General features: G+C 31.1%; 5 protein-coding genes across 5 annotated transcripts; 2 read left to right on the forward strand and 3 right to left on the reverse strand.

Moving 5' to 3' along the window:
* Positions 1 to 1,658: 1,658 nt before the first annotated feature.
* Positions 1,659 to 9,301, reverse strand: LOC113399355 (L-threonine ammonia-lyase-like). Its single transcript, XM_026638459.2, has 9 exons — positions 9,153 to 9,301; positions 8,637 to 8,750; positions 6,647 to 6,717; positions 6,178 to 6,465; positions 5,016 to 5,178; positions 4,693 to 4,848; positions 2,886 to 3,022; positions 2,290 to 2,515; positions 1,659 to 1,963 (listed from the first exon to the last, which is right to left on the reverse strand). The coding sequence occupies exons 1-9, from the start codon at positions 9,177 to 9,179 to the stop codon at positions 1,805 to 1,807; spliced, it is 1,341 nt and encodes a 446-aa protein (XP_026494244.1). The 5' UTR covers positions 9,180 to 9,301; the 3' UTR covers positions 1,659 to 1,804.
* A 4,944-nt stretch (positions 9,302 to 14,245) lies between these two features.
* On the forward strand, positions 14,246 to 15,296 carry LOC113399342 (DNA-directed RNA polymerase II subunit RPB3). The gene has a single exon (XM_026638445.2). It carries the CDS (start codon positions 14,432 to 14,434, stop codon positions 15,257 to 15,259), a length of 828 nt encoding a protein of 275 aa, XP_026494230.1. The 5' UTR covers positions 14,246 to 14,431; the 3' UTR covers positions 15,260 to 15,296.
* A 961-nt stretch (positions 15,297 to 16,257) lies between these two features.
* LOC113399437 (L-threonine ammonia-lyase-like) lies at positions 16,258 to 20,271 on the forward strand. The gene is made up of 9 exons (XM_026638579.2): positions 16,258 to 16,351; positions 16,795 to 16,865; positions 16,940 to 17,072; positions 17,458 to 17,609; positions 17,916 to 18,078; positions 18,493 to 18,648; positions 18,859 to 18,995; positions 19,303 to 19,528; positions 20,119 to 20,271. The coding sequence occupies exons 2-9, from the start codon at positions 16,816 to 16,818 to the stop codon at positions 20,248 to 20,250; spliced, it is 1,149 nt and encodes a 382-aa protein (XP_026494364.2). The 5' UTR covers positions 16,258 to 16,351; positions 16,795 to 16,815; the 3' UTR covers positions 20,251 to 20,271.
* Positions 20,272 to 20,394: 123 nt separating this feature from the next.
* Positions 20,395 to 21,584, reverse strand: Rps25 (Ribosomal protein S25). Its single transcript, XM_026638610.2, has 4 exons — positions 21,562 to 21,584; positions 21,257 to 21,349; positions 20,850 to 21,033; positions 20,395 to 20,507 (listed from the first exon to the last, which is right to left on the reverse strand). Exons 1-4 carry the CDS (start codon positions 21,562 to 21,564, stop codon positions 20,428 to 20,430), a joined length of 360 nt encoding a protein of 119 aa, XP_026494395.1. The 5' UTR covers positions 21,565 to 21,584; the 3' UTR covers positions 20,395 to 20,427.
* A 558-nt stretch (positions 21,585 to 22,142) lies between these two features.
* Positions 22,143 to 27,749, reverse strand: LOC113399409 (peroxisomal ATPase PEX6). The gene is made up of 10 exons (XM_026638532.2): positions 26,453 to 27,749; positions 25,808 to 25,915; positions 25,463 to 25,596; positions 24,572 to 25,076; positions 24,145 to 24,312; positions 23,723 to 23,869; positions 23,260 to 23,418; positions 22,887 to 23,049; positions 22,580 to 22,719; positions 22,143 to 22,408 (listed from the first exon to the last, which is right to left on the reverse strand). The coding sequence occupies exons 1-10, from the start codon at positions 27,543 to 27,545 to the stop codon at positions 22,269 to 22,271; spliced, it is 2,757 nt and encodes a 918-aa protein (XP_026494317.2). The 5' UTR covers positions 27,546 to 27,749; the 3' UTR covers positions 22,143 to 22,268.
* Between the last annotated feature and the right edge of the window lie 242 nt (positions 27,750 to 27,991).

The raw sequence follows: 27,991 nt of genomic DNA on the forward strand, positions 1-27,991 counted from the left end.
ATCAATTAGACGCGATAATGCTCAAAAAAAAAATATTTAAGGAATTTATTCAAATTGCTTCATTTATTGCTTCCACCAACTCCGGCAATTGTCAAGTAATCATAGCTCGAACTTTTTCCTGTATAGTGGGTAGTTTTCTTGTATTTATTTCAAGTTGCAACCATTCTTTTCTTACAGGATAATCGTATCAAAATACTCGTATAATCACTATTCTTCGTAGGAAGTCTAAATACTATTCAGCCAGCAAATAACGACACGATGTAGACAAATACATAAATGTGTTATAATCACACTACTAACTCACGATTGTGTATAATTAATCTATGTTACATTATTTGACACTTGTTTTCGTCTGCGGCTTCGCTCGCGTTTTAGTGATTGGTTGTCAGGTATTATTCACACAATATCTTTATAAATAATAGCTTATGTGTTATTCTGATGTAGCTATATTATTGTAAAGTTTCATGATAATCTGTTGAGTTGTTTTTGCGTAAAAGAATAACAAACATACAGTGGCGGACTAAACCCGTCAGAGGCCCGGGGCGGCAAAGCTGAATGTAGCCCCCTATTCATTCATGGATTCCTGCGGAATTACCCGCTACAAAGACGATTCCCCAAGCGTATTGGACGCGTTCAGTGAAGTTAAAAGAATATTAGTACCGCGTAAAAAGTCTAGATGGCTGTAGAATGTAGTGTTTTGATCTTGATGAAATTATGTAGGTGCTAATCACATTTTAAAAGTCTTGTTTAGGATTTGATCAGCGGAACGCGGATGGATTTGGGTGCCCCCCAAGCCTGGAGGCCTGGGGCGAGCTGTCCCTTCCGGCCCCGTGTTAGTCCTCCGCTGCAAACATACTAATTTTCGCCTTTATAATATTATTAAGGATTGTAAGGGCATATCTCCTTCAGATATATAGTCTTCTGACGTAAGTATTTTCAAATAAATACATTAATACTCAGATGAAGCCATTATAAACTATTACGCTTATGAATTAATAAGCCCTTCTAAAAATGTAGACATTTGTAGAAATTAAGGGACAGTTAATTTTATTTTTTAGAATTTATAGAATAATTAAGTTTTATATAAATACAAATAATATTTAAAATTTCGAACAATAACAATGAATTTTAATTTAATATTCCAATCACCAGATTGAGAATCGAAAGATGATTAATGAATTGATAACACTGAATAAGTTAGAAGATCAAATAATATAATTATACATTATGAATATAGGATAACATTAATTTTATAGCAATAAATATATAGTTCATATATTTTAAATATTATTTCATATAATAACAAATTTTGATTTACTTCTTGCAGTCTATTGTATACAAATAATATACCATTGAAAACGTCGTTGTGAACGTTGTAATGTGTGAATAATTTTGTAATATAATCTATATAATACATTTAAAAAAGCCATATTTCCCCCCCCCGTCATAACTTAAGAATGACTTTACCGATTTAATTCGTCTTTTTTTAAGTTTTCTAATACATTATAGAAGGTTCGGAAAGTAAATAATATTCTTAATCCACCCAGACGAAGTTAGGACGGGTAGCTAGTTTATTATAAAAAGACTGATATCATGCGAAAGGTACCCCGTGCACCCTAGACGTTAAAACACTTAAAAATATGCTTGAATATCGTCCAATTCATGAGGATGAATAATCATCACAAATGTAGCTTTATAGTAATACTTTAAATTCCAAATGGTGAACCGTAATAAAGGTAACAATAATTAATATTTATGACGTGATATATGTATATCAATAAACTATATTTTTTTAGTCGAAAAATTATTTTGAAACATCATCCAACGAGTCTGTGCTCGGCCTCCGATTGCTTGAACAATCTTCCGGCTCCCGAGAGAAGTACCATTCTTTATAAGTGTTAGTGATCATTGAACGGAGTTGGTTCATGTGTTCTGGACCTCGAGTTTCGCATACTACTTTCACCTGTAAATTAAATGATAAAAAAGATCAAAGGATTGTATGACGTTTATAGAAAGTATTTATTATGTAGCTGCTATATTCTTACCATATTAACAGGTCGCTTTTCAAAATTAAAGTAAAATAAAAATAGCCTTATGATGTCACAACAAAAACACATTTTTTTATATTACAATAAATAAACAAAATGTATTATAATGATTACTTATATAGATATGAGTTATATACCATTTGGGTATTATTGAATTTGTAATCAGAATTATGATCAACGTTAACAAAGGCACCATGAAAAACGAATTGTAAACATACCTTGATATTTAGAAAAGACTCACCCGAACACTAAATATGTCTCCATACACCCAAGCGCGTTCTTGTATTATGTCCTTGATGGAGACGCCGATAGACGCAATGAGCTTGCAGAGTTCCGCGATTCCTCCGGGACGATCGCTCACGGTCACTTTGAACTTGACGAGACGTTGTTCTGCTGCAAGACCACGTTCCAGGCAACGGCCGAAGATCGTCGTATCAATATTACCACCAGATAAGATACATACTACTCTGAAAAATAAACAATATTTAATTTATAAAAAATAGCTAAATTTTTATGTTTTCAAATCATCCCGTGAATTTATCACCAATTCGTAATGCAGCAACTTCAAGCCCTTCTCATACCTAAAGGGAAAAGTTTACAGTGTACATTTCACTGATATATTAACGCTGTTATTTTTTTTTAACTTGTTATGTTACTCTACATCTAAATCTTATTGTCTTTGATTAGTTGGCAGTACGCTATATATGAGTAGGGTTTATGCTGAATAATTCTAATAATTAATACGTATATAATGATGTCGTTGTTAATATGACAGTAAATAACATAATAGTGATACTCAAACATTATTTTGTAATGAGATCAGTGTCTTTCACATACTTTTTGGCAGCCAACTCCGGCACATGGCCCGCCATTATAGCGGAAACCCCGACGGCGCCACCGCCCTCTACCACGTACTTTTCTTGTTCCGCAAGGCGCAGGATAGCCCGAGCGATCCAATCCTCGTTTACAGTTATCTGTTGATTTTTAAATTATATATTTTCATCCGTGTTTCGGAAAGTTCGTAGCTGGACCATAGCTTACATCACCAGCAGAAAGCTGGTGATGTAATAACAAGAGTACCCATGCATGCGCACATATTATAGTCTCTTCTATTTTCCACTGAAAATGGCTGCCGTGATCGAAATCGACCAGGGGAACATTACTATTATTATAATTTTTGTTCGAATTAGGTGACATACCTATATATTTATGAAAAAGTTTCGCAGACGGGCCAATGTGCCATCTAATGGTAGATGTTACCACCAACCTTTAATATTGGCGCTGTAAGAGATATTCACTATTTCTTAAATCAATTATTAAGTAAGAAATGTGGTGGTGAAGTGGTGACCACGTTGTCAATTTCCTGTTTGCCTACCTATATGGTATAGGTAGGCAAACAGGAAAATAACCAATGCGCAACCAACTTTGGGAACTAAAAACTTGAGACCTTTTTTATTCGTCCTTCAAACGAGGAACATAAGAATTCCAAATATTACTGTCTGGCGGTTGAATATATATTAAGAATGTGGTACCTACCTAATAAAATCAATTTTATCAATAATTTTCGTGAATTAATAAAATCATTATTCTTAGCATCTCAAGCTAAAAAAATATATTTCATACATATTTGGTGGTGGGATAATAGATGAGTGGGATAAACCACCCGGCGAGCCTACTACTGCTACTAAATGACCACATCAAAAAAGTAAGTCATATTTAAAATGTAGTTTAGAACTTTACTTAACCGGATATAAAATAATCTTATGAAATTATCAATATAACCTTAAGAATAATATGCGGAAGTTAATATATGAAAGCTTTTTCATAATGGTTACAATCTACAATATTACCATAAATTGTAGGCCATAGAATAGGTATTGTAGTTATTACTTTAATTGTTTATAGTCTTGAATGTTATTTTTTTGCGATTAAACAACTGGATGCTTGTTATAATAAGTAAATATATAATATTATGCGTATTCAGATATCATACGTTTTATAAATTACACAAAAAAATATTGCGTTCTAATTTTAATCATATTGTAAATTAATAACATAAACATGTGAAAAAAAAACATAATTTAAACTTTTTGGCATAAAATTTAAATATATAAATCTTGTTAAATAATAATATTTATAGTTTATTATAAATTAACGATAATGTTATCATTTTTTTTATCTCGAATCTCACTCGTGTACAGACGAGTGTATTGATTATAAAAAGAGGGTATCATGTCATGTCAAAAGTTCAATTCTCATGTTTTATTAACATTAATTTTATAATAAAGCTTAAAATAATCCATAAATATTGCAGATATTGGTGCAAAAACACCTAACTATTTATAAAATCATAAGTTTTGTGGAACCTATACTCCAGGCGTAATTATGTACTTATTACAATTTATGGTACAAAACATTTTCTGAAATTTGTTTTTATTTTTACCGAATGCTTGCAATATTTTGTAAATTGGTATATAGAAAAAATAATATAATACAAAGAATCTGCGAGCATAATATGTTATGCAATTTGTGAAGAAATTGAACGAATTAATTATTTAAGACAATAGCGAAAAATAGGCAAAAATGTAAAATTTTGGGATCTAAATTATTTATAGTGATTTTGGATATATGTGTTTTAACTTACCATTCTGTCAATAAGTGACTGGACGGTTGCAAACGCATTATACCCAACTGTAGACACTGCAAGACCGTCTGCTAATGTTGAACGTATTTCAACGCTCACTGGTTCCCCTTTCTCTAAAGCAACCTCCATGCTCGGGCATTTTTCAGTTTCTACACCCTATTGACGAACACAAAGTTAACATTATTAGGAAATTAAGACGTGATGCGATGCGTGCGATGTGTTTAACTCAGCAATGCAATAACACTATTATACTGAAAACTGTTAATTCAAATTGGTTTTTAAGAATATATACGTATAAACATATTTGATATAAAATTACTTGCATAAATAAGAACATGTGGCTTAAGATGTTTCACTGCTGTGACCACACCTGCTAGAAGTCCACCGCCTCCTACTGGTACCAGCACTGCATCAATGTCTGGAACTTGCTCCAATATTTCTAAGGCTACAGTCCCTTGACCAGCCATAATGTGAGGATGATCGTAGCTTTTATACGAAAAAAAAAAAAATAATAACAACATTAGTACCTACAGATGTATTTCATCGTCTCTGAGTAGCACTGCTTCCGATTTTATTGATCTATGTGGTTATATGTACACTGCATATGAGTGTATCACCACAATAGGCTATTTGAAAATGCGAAATAAAGTGTCAATTATTGTAATCAGTGTATATTATGAGTTTAAAAATGGTTATTTATTAACGATAGTTGAAAATAATAATTAATTTATTCAAAAATCCATAAATAAAAATGCATTTCTTTAAACGTTTGTCACGTGACACAAAACGCTCCTAATTGGTCGGGTTTATGGTGACGTCACTTGCTTGTTAACCTCGTTTGCCTACAGTATGTGGATTATATGTGCCACAGCTTACAATACAGACAAGTGACGTCACCGACCCGATTGCAGCGCCATATTGTAAAAGTAGCGTCGCGCGCTATTTAAATATGGAATTTAAATTTGATAATTTTCAGCAAATATGTACTAGAATAAAAATAACAACTTTTACTGGGTTCCTTAACCTCTACTAAATAATATAAAAAGGAAATTTAAAAATCAATCAAATAGCCTATTACTACAGTTAAACCAATAGATATAAAGCATCCTGATGCTATTCCATTATTTATTCCGTATATATTTTCTTTGAGTTTTATTTTCAATTGTATAGACAATAAAATTACAATATTAAATTACTGAAATAATTATAATATATTGGATATACAAACAGTTTAATATATCAAAAATAATAACTTTGAGTAAAGTATTAAAATCCACTACTATACTACGGGGTACTTTTAGTATCAAGTACTTATAAGCTAAAATATTTTATTGAGTATTTTTTGTTATCGACATCAATTAATTCCTGTGTAGCATCTCTGATGCGTTTAACTATCTACAATAGAACAACTATTCGTTTACAGTAGGGGGATATTTTTTCTCAGGAAGTCATAAATCATTCCATACGATTATTGATGCAACTTACCCGTTAATATATACTAGTCCTTTCTCTTTAGCCAACATCATGGCGTAGTACTTCGCCTCTTTCATATCATGGCCATGTATGATGACATTCGCTCCATATGACCGACAGTTCTCTATCTTCATGATAGGAGCTACGTTGGGCATGACCACAGTTACCGGAATGTTTAGTTGCTTTGCGTGGTAGCTGAGACCCTGGGAATGGTTTCCCAGTGAAGCCGATATTACACCGCGTTCCTTGGCCTCCGGTGATAGGAGAAGCAATGCGTTTCGTGCTCCTCTCTCTTTGAAACTAGCGAATAATTATACAACATTATTATAAAATAACATTTTCGATTTAAAATAAAAAAAATCTTTATAAAAGATTTTCTTAGAAAATATTCCATGTCTAAGATGTCATTTAAAAATTGTACAAGAACGTTTAAAAAAAAAAACAATCATTAAAACGTACGAAGCCGTTTTTAGCTTCTTACCTTCCAGTATATTGCAGGAAGTCATTCTTGAGATAAATGTCCATACCGTATATCGAGGACATGTGAGATTTCTGTAATTTTTAAAAGTAGAAATATACATATTTTTTTAATTTTAACATTAAATTCGTAGAATTACAATGTTATCAAATTAGGCTTAAAAAAATAGGATTCGAATTTGTATTTACGTGCTATTTCAAAGGTTTAAGCTTGAAACTTTGAGCCTTTAAAAATGTTGGTTCGTTGTGACCATTTTAATAAAAAGGATACAATCATTACATATACATTAGCAGCCTGTAAATTTACCGCTGCTGGGCTAAGGCCTCCTCTCCCTTTGAGAAGAACGTTTGGAGCATATTCCACCACGCTGCTCTAATGCAGGTTGGTGGAATTCACATATGGCAGAATTTCGTTGAAATTAGACACGTGCAGGTTTCCTCACGATGTTTTCCTTCACCGCCGAGCACGAGATGAATTATAAACACAAATTAAGCACATGAAATGCAGTGGTGATTGCTTGGGTTTGAACCCGAAATCATCGGTTAAGATGCATGCGTTCTAATCACTGTGCCATCTCGGCTCATGGTTATTGTAATTATATCTTTAAAGGTAATTACAATAATAAATTCGTAATCCAAATTTACGCGTTTTCGATATTCTCGTGCTTACAGCTAATATTATATTCTGATAAGAACCCATTTATTTTCCTGGGTAAGTTAATGGAGTCTATGTAACCTCATAAACTTAAATTGTAATTGAACCTCGATAGTAAAAGTATGACGCAAATAGTAGGTATATAAACACCTCACCACTTATCTCTATATTACGTACTAACTGGTATTTGCAAATGTTTCGCATTCAAACTGGGATTTAACTATGGTTTCTTATGTTTCCCGAGAAGCGACATCGTTTAACGAAACGGACATTGTTTTAAAGAATATTTAATGTGGAGATGGAAGCTGTTTTTTCGTTTTTCAATATTTTTATTTTTTTACAAAATAAAATATGTAGTGTTTCAAAACTACAAAATTTTTACCTACTGTAAGAAAATCTGAAACTATAACATCGATTCTTATTTGTCGTCTTTTAAAGAACACTAAGGTCCGTAAAATACGCGGTTGACAACTAACTAACATTATTCTGCTGAATGTATATTTTGTTTATTTTTATACTACCTATGTAGCCTAAAGTGATATAAGACATGCTTTACTATTGAGTTTTAGCTAAACTTTAGACTGTACTTATTCATTATTCAAAAGAGAATATTTCGCGTTATTTTATATTCGGGAGTATCTCAATACTTACAATATTATATTATATTTGTATTAATCTTGTAAATTACGATTAAAATTGCTAAAACAGTATATATGACCGCAAATTAAGAATATTTTTAATAATTTTGATTTCAAAAATTTAAATATTTCTTCATCATTAGTTTTTTGATTAATTAATATCCTTAACCATTATCTTGTAAAAAGATTTTTACCTTGCAAATAATATAATTAATTAATTGTTTCATAAACTAAGTAATTAATATAAATTTAAAGTAGAGTTCTAATTATAACAATATATTGTCACATTTAGCTTTTACTCAATATTTATCGTGTGTAATTTTTATATAAGTCACGTGATATTTATTTGATTAGATAAAGTGGCGTACATTTTTTAAACTTGATCGCGAAATAAGTTCACATTGATTTAGTTCATTTGTAAATCTTGGACTTATTTTACTTCCTTGTGTCAGTTTAACCGTTGACCGTTCTTTTCCGAGCCTCATAACATCGGTAGTCGGTACCCAACATATTTAATATGTATAACCTCTTTTGTAATTCAAAGATTTTTCGAAAATTTAATAAATGAACATGTTATTTATATATATATACAGGATATGAAAGGATTTATCAGGTTTTTAATAACATTAAGGCGAAGCAAAGTACGTGAATTAAAATAAAATCCTTTCTCGTACCAAGAAAATGTCAAATCTTTAACTCACCACGCATGGCGTTTTAGTAATTCCACTTTGAATTCTGAATGCGGCAGCCGATACGTCCTCAAACGATATCCTTTGAGGGTTCTCCTTATCACACATAGGGTCAAACTCAACGGTCTGAAAAACCATTTTGTTTTGTTAGTACACAGCACTTTAATGTAATTCCTTCTACCTCAAAACCCTGACTGAGAATCGTCCATAGTTTTAATAAGTCCAACGTATTTTGTTGGGGTCAAAAGAGTCACTAGAATCATAGCGATACGCTAATTAGAGAAAGATACTAAACTAAATTGTGTATGTAAGTTTCATTTATTTACTGAAAGCGATGAGAGTTAATTACACATAATTATATGATAATAGGGTTGTTAATGTTTTATTTAGTTAATAAATAATACCCATATAGGTATCTCAGAGAAAAAATTGTCGAATTATTCGTACATAGATCATTTTTATTTAAAAGTTAAAAATAAATGAAATAAAGAAAATGTATTAATAATATCTTATCATTTGAAAACTTACTGAACTTCTATTTTCGTAAAGCTCCATATTACAATTTTTGTATGAGAATTGAAATAAATTGAAATAAAAAAACGCGTTTACTCTTACGCGTCCAAGTTTCAACTAAGAAATACGGCACCTTTCGCCATGAATTAGACTGTTATGTAAAATTAATTGGAAGACTACTGTAATATTTACGATTTATAATAAAATTTAAGAAACAATTACGGATACATACTTTTATAGGAATGATAATCGAGATTTTAAATATAAAACATGATAAATTGTTTATAAATATATAGATTGCTATTGATATATATATATATATCATTATTTTGTAAATAACATTTATTTGTTTATAATTCTATTTCTTAATAATAATTGATTATTAATTCAACGAACGATATTTCGTACTGTTTCCCTAATAATTGGTTATGATATGATAGGTCAGCAATTATCTAAATAAAATTGTTGGCTAGGCGAAGACGTCCTCTCAGATATAACGAAGTAGGTAAATATAAATTTATACATAATCACAATAACTTTCCGACACCGAAAGTGAAATACGGGATGTATTATAGGGTTCGGTTGTATAATAAAATCTTGTACTTAAAATTATACTCTTTAGCGAGTTTAAGTACGTTATAGGCAGCTCCACTCTGGTAATATCGGGGATATTGCTAGAATCCTGCTACCAGGACCAACCCTCCAAATAGATTTTTAAGAGATATTCTGGGGCGTCTTACTGATGGTCACTTATTACATGACCATTATTCCCCAGGTATTTGCAATCCACCTGTATTTAGACGGGCCTAATTATAGCATACATAGCAGCTATATCGCAGCCTTTGACTCAAGATGCTTAAAAGTATACCTTTTTTTTTAAATCCTCTATGTCGAAGTTTAGGGTTTACACGGTTCAAAAAAATGATACTAGGATTTTTATTGAGAAATTCTCAATAACTGCCTGGCTCTGAACTCAAGCAGTCGTGACGAATGCATGTAAATCATTACATAGTATAAAACAAAGTCCCTTACCGCTGTCTGTCCCTGTGTATGCTTAGATCTTTTAAATTACACAACTGATTTTGATGCGGTTTTTTTAATAGATAGATTGATTCAAGAGGAAGGTTTATACGTATTATCAATGCACAATATAGTAGAGAAACATTGATAATTTTAGAGGTTTCTAAAGTGATGTCATAAATAAACACATTTTTCTGCGCTAGGTACATTGCAAACGCTGGCTGAACCCTAGGAGATAGATCAAAATAATGTTGTACACTTTAAACACTTTAAAAATGTCTTTAAAAAAATGGTACCATTTTTCAATGTGTTTATTTATGACATATATGTCTATCTCTTAGGTATAACCCACAATAACAGTTTTTTATCCTTTACTTTTTACGAGAAATGATAGCTTATTTTCCAAGCGATTTTAAGCAATACAGCTTTAATCCTTATCTAATTAAGTGTGTACCTTAAATACATTGTGCATTTAATATAGATCAATATGGTCTTTTACAGCAAGTAACTCAAATACATATTTTCGAAGATATTACAGATTTAAAATGCATGGACATAGCGGTTTGTATTGTCTGACAAAAAATCTGTGAACATTGTAAGACATTCTGTTGTATATTTAGTATCAGCATTGCATCCGTGCGAAGCCGGGCGGGTTGCTAGGTTTATCTATATATGTATTTTTAAAATGATTTGCAGACATTCGATTTCTATTTGAATCAGCACGATTAATCTGTTAATGTCGGAACTAAATAAAGATATTAACTAAAGTATAAAAATCAATTTATGACTGTAATTTGTTAAAAAAAAAAACAAAGTATAACAAATTAATGTCGTGTGAAAAGTTGATAAGCATAGAATTTCAATTTTACCGCACTGATAAAATTAATTTATCTTATAGTATGGTTAAACAGTGAGATTTAGTGGAGTCAAATGAAGAAAAAGGTATTAAAAAAAATGAAGAACGGAATGTGAAATAGTACATACTGGTTCAACAGCAAAGCTTTTCGTGAAGCAATTAAATAATAAAATATTCGTTGAGGTGCAATTGTAGTTGAGTTTTATACATTTTTTGTATTTTAATATTTCGGTTGTTGGAAGTTTGGCCTGCCCTCTAGGTAGTGCCCCACTAAAAGTTCTCAATACGACTGAAAAGGCGGATATATATTTTTGGTAGTATACATGTATAAGTTTTTTTCTGGTATTCTTTTTATTAGGACGACACAGTTAATGAAACACAATTGAGTTTCTCTGTAAAAAGAGATTTATTTGTTTAATTTTACAAAATTAAACAAATAAATCTCATCAACAAATACATTTTTTTTTACATATGTATCTGTTAATTTAGGAAATTGATGATATTTGTCATTCTTCAAACATTTAAAGAAGTTCAAGTATGATTTATAAAAATATATAGATAGATAGCCTAAGACTTTGGAAAAATAGTTAAATTTGTGACAATACAATTATTTCTAGGTTTAGAGAGTGTCAAATGCCCATAAATGGAGAGAACGTTTTTCATGTTTTGCATCCAGTTGTGTCTTGCCACCTTCTGAAGGTCGTCGGTCTATGTGGATGGGTATACGGCACCGTACACTGCGTTTTCTAATCTACGGTCTCAGTACTTCTTTTGATCGCTTATACGGATAATGAAAATTGCTCGTTTGCAATAGTAGTCATTGTGACGTATCAAAATATCAAGCAATTTCAGGCAAATCTTTTGCAACAAGTATATAAAGCAATATGAAGAACTCCATGAAACTATGGAATACATGAATAATTTGAAAACGATTGTAGAAAAAATTTCTTTTACCGCCCGCTCTACTCAAGGACCTAATTTAAGCCGCAGAATATATAAGTGTAAGCAAGATAGAAATGTAGGGGTACTGGTCCCTAGCTTACTTGTTGTTACTATTCGTAGATATTTCTTGAGTAAAAGAACACTTTCTTGCTGGTCGGATCGGAATGATTTTATTTTAAAAATGTGTCGATATATATACAAAAACTAGGAATAATATTATCCAATGAAATAATTACAGTGCATATTTACAAATTCTTTCGTCCAAAGAAAACGCTTACTTTTCTACCAATAGAAAGTTACACAATTTACAATGATAAAATTATGATTCAGCCAATTAAAAGTTATACATTAGAATTGAAAATATTTTGGAAATTAAACTACGAATTAAATGTTCGATTTTTCGACCAATGACGACGCCGCAATTTCGTATGTTCATTTCATGTGTTGACACGAAAATCCGATAGAGCGCGCTGGGTAAGCGTCGTATGCGCTTGCCGATTTTCGCGTAGTATAAATAGCTCCCGAATTTGGTTTTTAATTTAGTCGAAGCGCGTCTCTGGACGTCGACGCATGTATGAACAATAATGTTGAATGCAATTCCTACAGAAATATAATATATATAGAAGCAGCCTGTAAGTGTTCTACTTCTGTGCTAAGCGCCTACCGCTGCTGGTTTTGAGGAGAATGTTTTGAGCTTAATCTTATACCACTCCGCAGTTTTTTATGCAAGTTTTATCACAATGCTTCCTTCATCACCGAACACGATTAGTATTATAAACACGATTGAATTTTCACGTGCTTAACGCTTAAATTCAGTGGTGCTTGCGTTTGAACCACTAATCTTTGTTTAAGATTCACGTGTTCTGACCACTGGGCCAATATATAAAATCTCAAATATAAAATGGGCTGAAATTTCCATACCCACTAACATTCGGCCATTTGTGTCAGTAACATTGCGGAAATATGAATATATTGAGCAACGATATTCTACCGCCAAACAACAGTACTCAGTATGGTTTAGTGCCGATTTGAAGGGTGACTAAGCCAGTGTAACTATAGGCACAACGGACATAACATCTTAGTTCCCAAGGTTGGTGGCGCATCGGCGACGTAAGGGATGGTTAATATTTCTTGCGGCGCCATTGTCAATGGGCAGTGGTGACCACTTACCATCGGGTGGCCCATATGCTCGTCATATACCATAAAAAAAATAGAAGTAATATTGTCAAAATAATTTCCCTATTTATTGCTCGATTAATTTCTTCTGATAGATCAATACGTTTTGCGGCGCCCGTGTAAGTGCACCTTAATTTTACCTTTAGCCTGCTAATTTTAGAAGTTAGGTTGGGATCTTTGGGTTTTCTCCGGATAATTTCATTTCTGATTTTATTTTACGATAGGTCATACTTAACGCAGTGACTTTACTACTTTTTCTACTTTCTTTATTTCTATCAAGCTATATTAGGTAATATATTGCTTGCTCCTATATAATAGGTAGTCTAGGTAGTTGTTATATATTTACAAGCATCTTCGAGAAGGTTATCGTAATTTTTTTGTTATTTTTGGCATGTTGCCTGCCTGCCTGTTGAACATGACCTTGATCTGTTCCAAAAGCATTCTCTGACCGATAAACCGGGAAGAATACTCCAGGCTCTTCATGTTTTCACTGAATATTTTTTAAATATAAAATGACTTTTTTTTAACATGTTGCAAGCAAACAAAGCTACGCAGCTTTGTTTCCAGATAGCGTATCTGGCTACTTATTTATTTCAAAAAACATAGAAAATTTTAAACAAAATTCAAATAAGTAAAAGGTAAAATATAATTTTAAAAAGATAATATAATAACTACAGTAGTGCTATTCTTATTTCATAGATTGTGATATACACTTTGTCGGTTGAAGATCATCATAAAAGATCTTCTACTTTTCGCTAATTTTCATATAGAAAATATAAATTTAGCTTTGTGACTGAAGACATTTTTCTATGAAATTAATAATAATGGATTACAATTCTGTCAAAAATTCTAATTTACAAATGTCTGCACCATTTATAGAATAAACTATCCCTGAACTAAGATGTTTTTATATTTATCACTTTTATTATGTTTCCTTTTTTATCTTCTTATTGTAATGATATTCGTCAAATTTGTAATCATAATATACGTATAACTTATAATACACAAAAATTAAATAGCCGATGGTTTATACTTTTATGATAAGTCAACGATGTCAATTGACGTTGTCACTGTAAACTGTAAAGCAGAATAGCTTTAGCTGTGACAAGTGACAACTGACAAGTAATAAGTTTGACAGTTAGAAGTTTGGTTAATAAATGACGCTAATTTTTCGTATGTTATGTTGTTTGGCTCCATGAAATAGTTAATTATACTGGAAATTTACGTGTTACTGGTATTGTCTGAAACAGAGAATATTTTAACCCTAGTTACGTATATTTACTAGTTTTTAAAATACATAATGCCGTATGCTAATCAGCCGTCTGTTCATATAACAGAATTAACTGACGATAATGTAAAATTTGTAGTTGAAGATACGGAACTAAGTGTTGCGAATAGTATGCGTCGTGTATTTATTGCAGAAACACCCACCATGGCTATAGATTGGGTACAACTAGAAGCAAACTCCACAGTTCTTAGCGATGAATTCCTTGCACATCGTATAGGTCTTATACCTCTTATATCGGACGATGTAGTCGACAAAATCCGCTACTCCAGAGATTGTATGTGTGCCGATTTCTGCACGGAATGTAGTGTTGAATTTACTTTGGATGTTAAATGCACCGGTGATCAAACAAGACATGTTACTACTGCTGACTTAAAATCAAGTGATCCGAGAGTAGTGCCTGTCACATCACGTCATAGGGATGAAGACCAAGCCGATTATGGAGAGCTTGATGAAATTTTAATCATTAAATTACGAAAAGGACAAGAGTTAAAATTACGTGCTTATGCTAAAAAAGGTTTCGGTAAGGAACATGCAAAATGGAATCCAACCGCTGGAGTTTCCTTCGAATATGACCCTGATAATGTTATGAAGCATACTTTATACCCCAGACCAGATGAATGGCCTAAGAGTGAGCACACTGAGCTTGATGAAGATCAATATGAGGCAGAATTTAACTGGGAGGCTAAGCCCAATAAGTTCTTCTATAATGTAGAATCTTCAGGTGCATTAAAACCAGAAAATATAGTTCTCATGGGTATTGTAGTGTTAAAAAATAAACTATTGAATTTACAAGTTCAATTGGCACAAGAAACTCAAAATGATGCTTTAGCAATTAACTAGTTTTAAATAAATAATTAAAGTAAGAAAATATTTTAATAATTATGTGTATTATTTTCATAACCTCATCATTCTCATTTGCTTGACCTTATTATTTCGAATTCATATATTAAAACTAATACTTGATTCCTCAATACTGATGCACTGTCACTGATATTCTATCTATCACAATTCATACTGAATTAGGCTGAATGCACATGTGCAATCAGCATTAATTTGTCAACGTAGTGATCTGGTTCCTACCAAGTACTTGCTTGCTTGATGCTTCACCAATTTTATATATTTACTAACCAACCGACCAACAATATTATATATATAATCTACATTTTAATATGGCTAAAGAGTTTATTCGTGTCTTTTATTATCCTTTTTATAATATAATACTGTAAACATAAATGAAGCTTTCATTTCATATCATTTGTGTAGGTAGTCTAAGCAGCAGTAGATTTTTGTCAATAATACTTTTTTGTCATGAATCAAGATTGAATTCCAATAATATAATATATACATAAATGAGTACCTAAAATGCGAAAGTTTAAAATATAATTAATTTTATAGATGTTTATTAGTAATTAATTCTTTTTCTGGTGCAGTTGCTTGAAACTAATAGTTTTTTTAATTTATTCTTGCTTAGAGCAACTAGTGAAATAAACATTATTTAAAGAACAACAATCTAACAAATACTGGCTTTTAAAAAAAAACTAGACTTGTAGTGCTTTCTCTGTTTATGACCTTCTTGGTATTTGACATTTTTTTTACAAATTAAATATGTGATCCCTTTTGTGTTTAGTTTGACAAAATTATAGTGCATAATTAAAATTGTGTAGAAATATCATAAAATCTAAATTTACACTTAAACACTAATAAAAGTAAAAAGGTCTACAATGGTAAGCATTTCAATAAAAATTTAAAACGACACTGTATGTAAACAGTGTTAAATGTTTTGAATTTTAAAACGCTAATGAGGTATAAATAAATAATTGGTAAACATTTAAGGACGAACCTGTATTAGATAAGCCTTACGTTTTATCATTCAATGAAATTAAACAAGCGGCTGAAAGAATTGAAAACGGTATAATTCATACACCTCTTTGCGTGAGTATTATTGATATATTATTTAAAAATATATAGTTCATATACAGACTGCGATTCCCAAATGCTAGCAAATACCAATTATTAGCTCAACAACGAAAAATGTACATAGCCGAGTAACAAAATATAAGAAAGAATTAGGACAATTTTTCAATTCCTATTATATTTTATAATAAAAAAGACTGCCTGTTTAAAATTATATTTACGTAACTATTTTATTTTAAAATGTTTGGTAATAACAGTACCAAGAAATTAAGGTAGTTATTCAATTTCATTCAAAATTCTGTTTGAGTTCTGTTCTTAATTATATTTACAACATAAAAATATTGTTGTAAATATAATTTATATATAAATAAAAAATCGACTTAAAGGCCAAACTACTTAAATTTTCGTTAATTGTGCCTGACTGCTTGCTAAAAATCTAAACTAACTTTTAAAAATTGCAGGAAGCAAAAATTTGCAAATTTATGGACTACAATATCTATTTAAAATGTGATAACCTGCAATACACGGGAAGGTAGTTTTTTCACAGAAAAAATAATGTTTAATACATACATGTTTGTATTAAATATATTCACTTGCCTTTTATAGCTGTGCAGAACGTGGAATTCGAAATGCTTTTGTTGCACAAAATGAAGAAATGAGAGAAAGAGGAGTTATTGTCCCGTCGAATGGTAATATGGCGTTGGCAGCTGCCTATCATGGTGGAACGTTAGGAATACCGGTCAATTTCAACATTCAAATATTTTTTTAATTCCATTACCTACTCGTCAGTCCCCACAATCTCTATATTTGGTTGAAAATCCTCAGATTAAATCCCATTTATGGATTAGGTATTATGTAAAGATGTATGAGCCCAAGATATTAAAATAAAAAATGTAAGCTGTATTCTACTACGCACATAAAAGCCTTGAATCATTAAGTTATAAAATTGAATTAAATAGAAAAATCGGGTTTTGAATTTAGATTCTTCATAGAAGAACAAGCAATAAAGTCAGTCGTTACTCTTATCTACCAATTTACATAAGTATAATATTTATACTAACTACTATACTACATACTAACCTAAACATAATAAACTAAAAAAGAGTAATGCCTAATTCATTTAGGTAACTGTTGTATTACCTGAGCATTGCCCACCATCGCAATCACAACGTTGTGCTGAGCTGGGCGCAGATGTAGTGATGCTTGGTGAAACGTTTGAAGATACTGTAAATTATGCTAAGAAAGCTAATCGTGAAGAACGTCAAATAATACTAAGGTTGATAATTTTATTCTTCTAAAGTTGTTGTAAAGAAAGAAATAAAGTATCTAGACATAAAAAAACAGCTATCGCCAGCCCTAGCTAATTTAAGAGTAATTAGCATCACTAAGGTGACTGTTTCTTCTAATCAATGCTAAAACTGGCGCTGAAATATAGCCTAATATAAAATAGGTTCTTCATATATGAATATTTACGTATAACGTTTTTCCTTATTTGAACGCGCACATTAGGTATCTGCAATTTACGAGTAAATTCAATTGGTCATTCAATTATAGTTATAAAATATGAAAATAATATTATCAGGTCAGATGATCCATTAGTGATGGCGGGGCTAGGTACATTAGGCGTGGAAATCATCACGCAGCTTCCGGAAACAGACGCCGTCATTGTGCCGGTCGCTACCGGCGCTTTGCTCGCTGCTACACTTGTTGCCTGCAAGAAGCTTAAGTGCACTTGTCTTATTTATGTAAGCTTTGCATACACTGATCTCGTCGGTGCTTTATGTAGCGATAAAACTAAACGTTTAAAATTTTACGTTAAACGCTGTAGACGTTTGTATGAAACATTTTTATCGTAATAAGTTTTTAAGTCTAGTTGAATAAAATTCATCTCACATTTAAATTTTGTAAATGTGCGGTTAAGGTATACTGCCCATTTAAGAAAATAGTTTGAAGTATATATTCAACCACCCTGCTGCAATGCGAGTTGGTGAATACGATGTTTTTCCTTTAATGCGCTTGGCATTAACAGAAAAACACAAGATTAATGGTAAGAAGAACTTAGCAATTCAGTAATACTTGCCTGGTTCGAACCCGCAATCACTGGTCAAGATTTACGTGGTACTTACATACTTAAATCTATAGAAATTATCATTATTCAGGGTGCAGAGTGCTCAAAAGTACCAAAGATGATGAAAGCCCTACAAGCAGGACAGCCGGTGCCAGTACCGGTGGTACCAAATCTTGCACAGGGTTTGAACGCTTCCATCGTTGGAGATAATGCTTTTGCTACTATCAAAGGAAGATTAGATAGAATGGTTAAAGTTTTAATGGAATTACTTTATATATAACCTTTAGAATATTTGAAAACACTATACTTTCTTGTTGTTACTATATACTCTATTGTTACCATAAACTTTTGGCAAAAATCATAACCTATTATAACAAATAGGTAAATTGTTAAAAAAAAAATTGAAATTGAACTGTTTTTTAAAATTCACTAACACTAATAACATCTATCATAACAGTTGGTGGTGGATGAAGCATATATTGCTCGGGCTGTGATAAGTCTCCTTGAACGTGAGCGACTTGTAGCTGACGGTGCTGGGGTTTGTGCATTAGCAGCAGTTATGCAGGGGCTCGTGCCAGAGTTAAGAGGAAAACGGTATTTTTTTAAATATACAAACTTATGAACCCTGCAATATTTATAATGCAAATAGAAATGCATTAAAAAAAACTGCCACATGTACCGATGAGTATTAGAACCGTGTGGTTGAGTAAGCCCTATGCCTAAAAAACTTACAGTAGGTACTTTACTTTTATGAATAATACAGTAGATAATAATTAAAAAAGTGCTTATTGAAAGATTATATCTACATTATAATCATTCCAGGACAATCCGTTATTTAGGGAAACAGTAATAACAGCCAACAATATTTATAAATTATGGTTCTTTTTATTTCGTATTACAGTGCAGTATGTATAATCAGCGGCGGTAATATAGACTCAGGAAAATTATCACGCACGATTCAACGAGGGCTCGGTGTGAGCGGTAGGATGATGCGCTTCGCGGTAGCGCTTCCTGACCACTGCCGAGGCTTGGAGGTGCTCGCTAAGACGATTGCTGAGGAGCGCGCTGTGCTAAAGAGTTTGGTCACTGAACAAATGTGGGTTCATACCGATGTCGGGATTACTTGGGTAGGTTTAAGTGTGCTGAATCTGGTTACTGAATTTAATATATATACTCTACTGACATTATTTTATATACGTATATAAATATCTACACGCCATAACGATACAAATACTTGGTAGCTTCGAGCAAGCCCACCTGGTTAGGTACCACCCACTCATCATATATTCTATCGCCTATCAGCAATACTTACCATTGTTACTAGTGCAAGAGACAACATCTTAGTTCCGAAGGTTAGTGTCGCATTAGTGATATGAGGAGTGAATATTTCTTGCAGTACCAATGACTATTGGTGACCACTTACCATCCAATGGCCAATTTGCCAGTCCGCCTCTATTAAGACATTTATTTCGCATAGTTAATATTTAGTAAGATATGAATCAATTTGCATTCATGTACATAGTATAAGTAATTTTGTTAAAAATTATAGGTGCAAAAATAACGGCTTTTGTATGTCTCTCCAACACAACTCAAATTTACAATTTATATTACCAGTGTGATAAGTTTTTTTTAGATAGGTACAAGGAGATTGTTTTAAAATCACTCATGTCATGAACTTCTGTTACAAATACACAATCTTAAATATAATTTGTTTCAGGCTAATGTAGTTGTTGAGACTGCAAATGAAGAACATGCTACTATCTTTAAGGATCGCCTGCGCGATCTCTATCCTACAATTAGATTTGCTATGGTAGATATTGATGATAAGCACAAAGCTGGATTACGATGAAATTAAAATTATATTTGAACAAATTAAATTTTAAAGTTGTAAGGAAAAATATTTATATATATATAGTATTGAAAGTGTCATCTATATTTATTTTGAACTGAATATTATGCGTGTATCCAATGTTAATTAAATAAAAAACAAATATTGGTTTTTGTTTTATTTAAACTTAATCATAATTTACGCAACAGGGTCATCTCCCTTAGTTGCTCTTGTGTAAATCACCTGGCCGTGGTGTTGGACTACCTGCTTGATTAAGCCTGCAAAGAGAACAATGTTCTTAGTATTCAAGTCAATACAAACAGTTTGAGAATTTTATACAAGCTTATATTCAGACTCAATATATCAGTATTTTACTGTCACAGATTTTCCAGTTTAATCGATCATCATTTAAAGAAACAAACATGTCTCTACCTTTCTGTAGTATTAAGGTAAATTGAAACATTTAAAAAAATTGTTATAAATATGCCACACTGGTTTAAAATATGTTTTTAATATACTATATATGAAACAGTAAATTATAAAGTTTGCTGGTAAAAATATATGGTTAATAACATAATTCTGAGTAAAGATTGAGAATTAAATATAATAATAAATCATACCTTTTTCTCTGAGTTCAATGAGTGCTCTTCTCGCGAGGGAACCTCTTACTTTCAATCTTTCAGAGACAACAGCGGGTGTGATCAGTTTATACTGTGGTACTTCTTTGTAGAGTTTCTCATATGTGGGCTTGTCAAACAACACTTGGTTGTTTAACTTGTCACGTACTTTTCCTTTGGACCACTTCTACAAATATAAAAATATTTTTTACCACACTGCTCACATGTTTACCATCAATGATCTAACGAATTACAACATCAGACTCAATATATCAGTTAAATTTAACTCTCACATGTTTCAAGAATAAATATTATAATCATTTGTTTTACACTAAAGCGTGTTGGTTATGTTAAAGTTGAAAGGATCGCATTTTCACATAACCTCAACACTGACATATTGTTATTCTTACCTTCTTCTTGGCTTTGCCACCACTGGACCCTTCCTTCTTCTTCTGGGTCTTCTGGGGCTGCTTTGCCGAGGATTTCGCGTCCTTCTTGGGCGGCTAAAATTAAAATAAGTCGTAGATATGACATTCTGAGGCCACGAGGTTAATTTGATATAGAGTTGTTTTATAAAGTACTAGTCACTCAACGAACACTAAATACTAGATTGATTTTAGTGGATTTTAAACTTATTGGCACATTGTTACGGCCTCTGAGGACATGTTTAATTAATAAAATTCTATAATATTCGTAGTCTAGTATGATTACTCACCATCTTGAAAACGAAAAGAGATTATAGACGCGTACACAGATAATTTATCGAATTTTAAAACCGTAACGAGATACAGACGATAAAATATTCAATATTATACACATGTGAGCCAAAACATTTTATTTTTTAATACGAGATGTTAACAAACATTTTATTATAATTTAGAGTAATATTTTACAGAATTTTGACACTCTTAATGATATATTAATGTTTTATTAAGAAATACCTCTGACGCTTTCAATAAAAATAATATACACATTTTGTATGTAATATTTTTTCGCGAAATAATATTCATAATTCACTGTATTGTATTTATTTGGTGTTAAATTTTATAATTATCAATAATATAAATATATATTAAATAAAATTTATTTTTAAAAGCAATTTCTTTGCGTACACGGTAAATGTCATATGACAATAGCTATTAAAAAAGTTTTAAATACATTGAATGTTGCGAAATAATGACACGCCTTTTTATAAATCATTTGTTTAATTAATAAGATGTTTGAAGATTTTGAAATAAAATTCGGGTTTATATATTGAACTAATTTTATTAATTTCATCTGACAAAAGGAACAGCCACCACATTTACCTCAGTACTAGCTATATGACATGATTACCCTTTTATATCGATAGCTTGGAAGAAATCTTTATTTAATGATACAATACTTTTAATTTTTTGGTCTCGGTTCTTATATATATATATGTTACATTTGTGACTGTAGAGACTCATAATACGCTAATTCTTCTTCAGTAACAGATGGCCTAAATGATTCTACTCCATGCCAAAGCTCGGATACGCCTATTATTACTGAATCACTGCTTAGTTCACTTTCTTTGACGTGCCCTGAAAAGAGGTCAATGACATACTTAATTAAAATTGTGATGAAATGAAAATTTACATTCAGTTTGCCTAATTGTAACACCTGATTTCGAAATGAAATTTACATGTTCTGACCACGGAGCTTTACCGAATATAAGATAGCTGCAAACGAATGTTTACTAATACAAGACATACCACTGTTTAATTTATCTACAAGTCCACGCACAGCTGCGGATCGCGCAGTGGACACTACTTGCATTAGATCTGCGCCCGTGCAACGTACTGGCAACGCCTCAGCTACGTCTTCCAAATTCACTTCGGGCCTTAATTTATAACTGTAAAAATAGTTTAAGTTGAATTTTTTAAACGCAATATTTTCCTGTAACTTTTTTAAGTGCATTGCATGGAAATATATTTATGTTTTAAAAATATTAGAGAACCGAATTTGTTACTTTTTAGACTTAGATAATTTTTTTTAAATGTTATAAAATAATTAATTTACCTTCTACACAGTGCTTGTAGAACAGATGTCTTTTCTCTTAAGCCCGTGTATGGACCAACATATATAAGTTTGTCGAGACGTCCGGGACGTAGCAGTGACTGTTCTAACAAATCTGGTCTGTTAGTAGCTCCCATTATAAATACAAAATTTGACGTTTCTGCGTCTATAAATAAATAATTCATATCATGTGAAAACAATATTAAGATGCAATATAAATCTGTAGAAATAGTTCAATTCAATTATGTATACCTTCCGTCTTTGAAAATATTATTGTTCAAAATTTTGGCATTGGGCAATATAAAAATGAACAATATGTAAAAAAAATGAGTTAAAGTTTTAAAAAAGTATATTCTTGCCATATTATTTACAATACCTTCCCCACTGGCAACACCATCTACTTCAGCGAGAAGTTGACTAACAACTCTGTCGCTGGCCCCTCCTGAGTCCCCCGCTGCACCCCGCCGGGGGGCCAGTGCGTCCAACTCGTCCAAGAACACTATGCATGGCGAAGATGCACGCGCCGCTTCAAAAACTATCAACAAGAACATAATTAGTAAACTAAACTGTACTTCATTTTATACTCATAATATGTCATGATAAGGCCTAGACATTTTCAATATTGTTAATAAAATAATTGTTGTTAATATGAGGTGTTAAAAACATATATATATATATATAAAGTTTATTTTAATTATTGTAGAAAACATGTTCTAAAACCGAATACTATAACAATAATAATAGTATTATACCACCAGAGTTTATTTTGCTAACATATATGTACTCTTATAAAAACCGATATGATGGTGCAGGACCAACATCTATAAAAAATACAATACCTTTTCTAACATTTTCTTCAGATTGTCCAATATACATGTTAAGCAACTCCGGGCCCTTTACACTCATAAAGCTCACATTCAGTTCAGTGCTGACTGCCTTTGCTACTAATGTTTTACCACAACCTGGCGGTCCATAGAGTAAAATACCTAAAAGATGAACAAATAAGAAATGTAATAAATAATTAATAAAATACTTTAAAAAAGAAGGCTCTCATTTAGTATGTAAATGTCATTCCATAGGCGAAAATTATTTATTTATAAGCCAAATTTGATGACTCTTTCTGCATTGGGTTCTTTTATTACTTATAGACCATAGTCCCACATCAATTAAATTAGTCATAAAGATTTTAAAGATTTATTTGAAGCCTATGTTCAGGCATAAAAGTGGAAAAATATTATTATAATCTTTGCAATTTACATACCAGATCTTTTTAGTGACGAATTTTTAAATAGATGAGGAAATTTAATTGGAAATTCTATTGTCTTCAACAATTCTTTCTTGAGTTTCTCTAAGCCACCGATGTCCTCCCAGTATACTTTCGGTATTTTCGGTGCATCTAAATGTTGACTCTGTAGGCTTCTTATTGACTCTGCAACAAGAAGTGAGCTATATCTGTACTAATATTACAAATGTGAAAGTAACTCTGTCAGTCTGTTTGTTACACTTTCACGGATAAACAACTGAATCGATTTTGATTATATATTTTTTTCAAAGAATAGTAGTAATACCCCAAAGTAGTAGGATCAGGATCCAGCCACTTTTTACATCGCTAGACGGCCCTTAAACCATTCGCTATTGTCGCTTCGCCTCCATATTTTGTTTCAAATAATAAATAAAAAAACACAAACCTAATGCATTATTGAAATCTTCCTCCTGAATAAGACACAAATTAGGGTCTCGAGATATTTGTGTAGGACAATTAGTTTGCTTCAAGTAGGATTCTCTGAGAGCAAAGTGCATGAGTGTATCCAAGTCCCCATGGACAAATGTCTCAGTTTTTGATGCAACTCTGTACAGAATATCTTTCATTAAATTGCTTAAACAATGTTCCTCTGTGTTATCACCATCGATTATATTAATATTTGTTTTTTGTGTATCTGTATCATTTAAGTTTAAGTTCATAACAGATGCATACCATTTTAACATATCAAACCTCTGTTGTAGATTTAATTTTGGTATGTGTATTTTTTCAAGGAAAATCCTCATTATGTTTGGTTTTAAGTCAATTTTTTCTGTTAATGCTATAAATATAATTGGATGCTTTGTGTAATTTTCAAATAAATCTGTTAATGTGTTAGTGAAATATTCCATCACCCTGAAGTCTTCATTATTCTCTGCGTCAACAGCAAAGACCTGAAAGATTAAATTGAATTGATATTACTATACAGAAATTATAACACTGACAAATTTGAAAAAAAAAAGCTTAAATTATACATATAATATTTTAATATTCAAAGTCTTTTCTTTGACTTAACCTACTTAATGTATGAAGAAAATAAAATTAATATAACAATATACATTGTTAAAGTAACTGTTAGTCTTACAAGCACCTTTGAATCATTATTTTAAAATATTAACCAAGTTTAAAGGTTGCAGATGGTCAGGAATGTAGATTATACATCAAATAAGTAAACAACATTAAACTAAAGTTACAACCTAATAATATAATATGAAACAAAATAAAATTTGAAGTGATATTTTTAGGAATGATATATAATATAATGTTTTAATAAACTTACATCAAAATTATCCATTAAAACTATTAAAGGAGCGGCTGCTTTGGCTTTTTGTATCATTGAATTTATTTTGCTTTCTGTTTGTTTAGCCGTCGAATTTTGTAAAGAGCTGCAATCTATTTGTAGATAGTTAAGACCTAAAAGTAAATAAATAATAATATTTATAGATAATCTTCAACAGCATTTGATTGATTACCATAGAAATTGACATATATTATAATCCATTTTGTTTTAACTCACTTCTATACCATTACAATTTAACATCATTACAATTGACACATAAAATGACAATGCATGTCGCATTTGGCTAGTATTTATTTAAAATTATATAAATAATTTTATACATACCATTATATTTAGCCAAAGATTTCACAAGCAGATGTCTACCAGATCCAATTGATCCAGTTAATAGTAGCATTGGAATTATTGGAATTGACAAAGAACTGGATAATTCTTCTGTAATTAAAAAAAATATTACATTTTTATACACTATAAAGAAGATTGAAGTTTGTAAATAAGGTAATTTGAATTATCACCCATTCAAGAATAGTTTTTAAATGATAACATATAAATATACTATAAAACTGATTTACAGCTTTTATTTAACTTTATCTGTTAGTGTGTGTGGGTCATATGTTGCAACTAATTTTTAACCAGTTCACTCAACCAATTGAGCTTAAATTTTGCATACTCTTTTGGAGGTGATAACAAAATAATTATTATTTAATAAAAGCTTTTTATACAAAGGGAATTTATAGCAATAGCCTGTAAAATTAAGAAGTAGGATTTTTGGACCTTCATGTGGCAGTCTATCACGTAACACATACAAAATGAATTATAAAGAATATATAATCTAGCTCATGAAATATTGGTGTTGGTTATCTATTTTTGAAATATTTAACTTCAGTTAAACATGCACATGTTCTCTTCACTGTGCAATATCAGTTATTAGTATATTAAATAAAAGAAACTCTTTACAATGTTAATTCATACCTATGTCTCCAGTTAAGAATGGTTCAATGGCTTCTTGTAACTGATAAAATCTATCTCTAAGTCCAGCAGGACACAGAGGTAAGCTGAGTGTGTTTATTGCTGGATCAACTTCATAAAACTTATTCTTTGTTTTGAGAGCATGAATATTTTCTCCCAAAGTCAATTGTGTCACACCTTTTATAATATAATATGATGGTACTATATTATTATTAGTTTGACATTCACCATTTACTTTATCTCCTAGTAATTTTTTACATTTAAAATACAGTTTTCTAGTGGATTCAATTAGATCTAAATATTTGTAGTTGTATTTTGATATTATTTGAGGTGTGAGGTCTATTGAGATGATGTCATTTTCACTTGCAATCTTAGGAATTTCAAAGTGGTTACTTAATACTTCTTTTAAAAAATCATTTCCAATATCATATTCATTCACAATAAGATTAACTTCAGCACTTGCTGCTATTTTTGGGGAGTAATCAAAGGAACTTAATGGGTGCAATGAGACTTCAATATCTGAGCTGTTATCTAGTCCAAATGTTGATATTATATTTAAATATTCATCTTCATTTGTGTATGCCACATTTTTTTTTACTAAATTTGATCCAATAATGGGCACTATTCTCTCACTTTCAATTTTACATTCACTCCATAACTTTTTATGAATTTCTGATGTAAAAAAGTTAAGATTATATTTTGAGCTGGTTTTGTCCTTTTTATCAGTTAGTTTTCTTTTCTGTTCTGGTGTTGCTTTCATTGTAATCCATAAAACACCATTGTCATTGTAAAAGAAGTTTTCAACACTCAATTGAATAAATTGTTCATAGGGAATTATAATACATTTATGTAAAAGTATGGAGAGGTTTTCTTCTTTAATGTGATCCTTTAAAAGAAATAATATAACATTTTTCGGAATTGTTTTGATCGCGTATTTATTCATATTCTTAGCAATCAGATAACCTTTGTTATAATAATATCTATATTTGATAGCAAGATATATTAGAAATATATGCACATTCAACTTTGGATACAGTAATTTTATGCAGAATTTTATCAGCCATATCTTAGAGTCAATAGAGTCCTTATTAGACATGCTATGAACTTGGATCTTTTAAAAGTATTTTTTCATATAATATGATGAGTTATTGAAAACAGTATCAACTTTTGTTTTACGTTATTATGTGGCAATTGGTCCTACACAATCACATAATCTTAAATTATACATGTATACTGTAGTTTACTAGTATTTGATATTACTGTTATCACTTTCCTTATCATTGTTTTCATGTTAAACCTATATGACATACGTCACTGTCAAGCGTAAATGAAGTAAGAAAATAGTTCTTAACATGTTCTGATAATTTAAGTTTTTTTTTTCATTTGTCATTCATTGTTCGATTAAACAAAACGCAGTACGATTAGATTTATTTGAATTCATATATTCTTTTCAAATAAATCTACTCGTACTGCGATTAGTCTTGCGTCACACTTTAATTTAATATTAAATGTGTTCGCTAGCTTATTATAATTTAAACTGGT

Source organism: Vanessa tameamea, chromosome 19 (assembly GCF_037043105.1).
Source record: "Vanessa tameamea isolate UH-Manoa-2023 chromosome 19, ilVanTame1 primary haplotype, whole genome shotgun sequence".
Taxonomy (NCBI): domain Eukaryota; kingdom Metazoa; phylum Arthropoda; class Insecta; order Lepidoptera; family Nymphalidae; genus Vanessa; species Vanessa tameamea.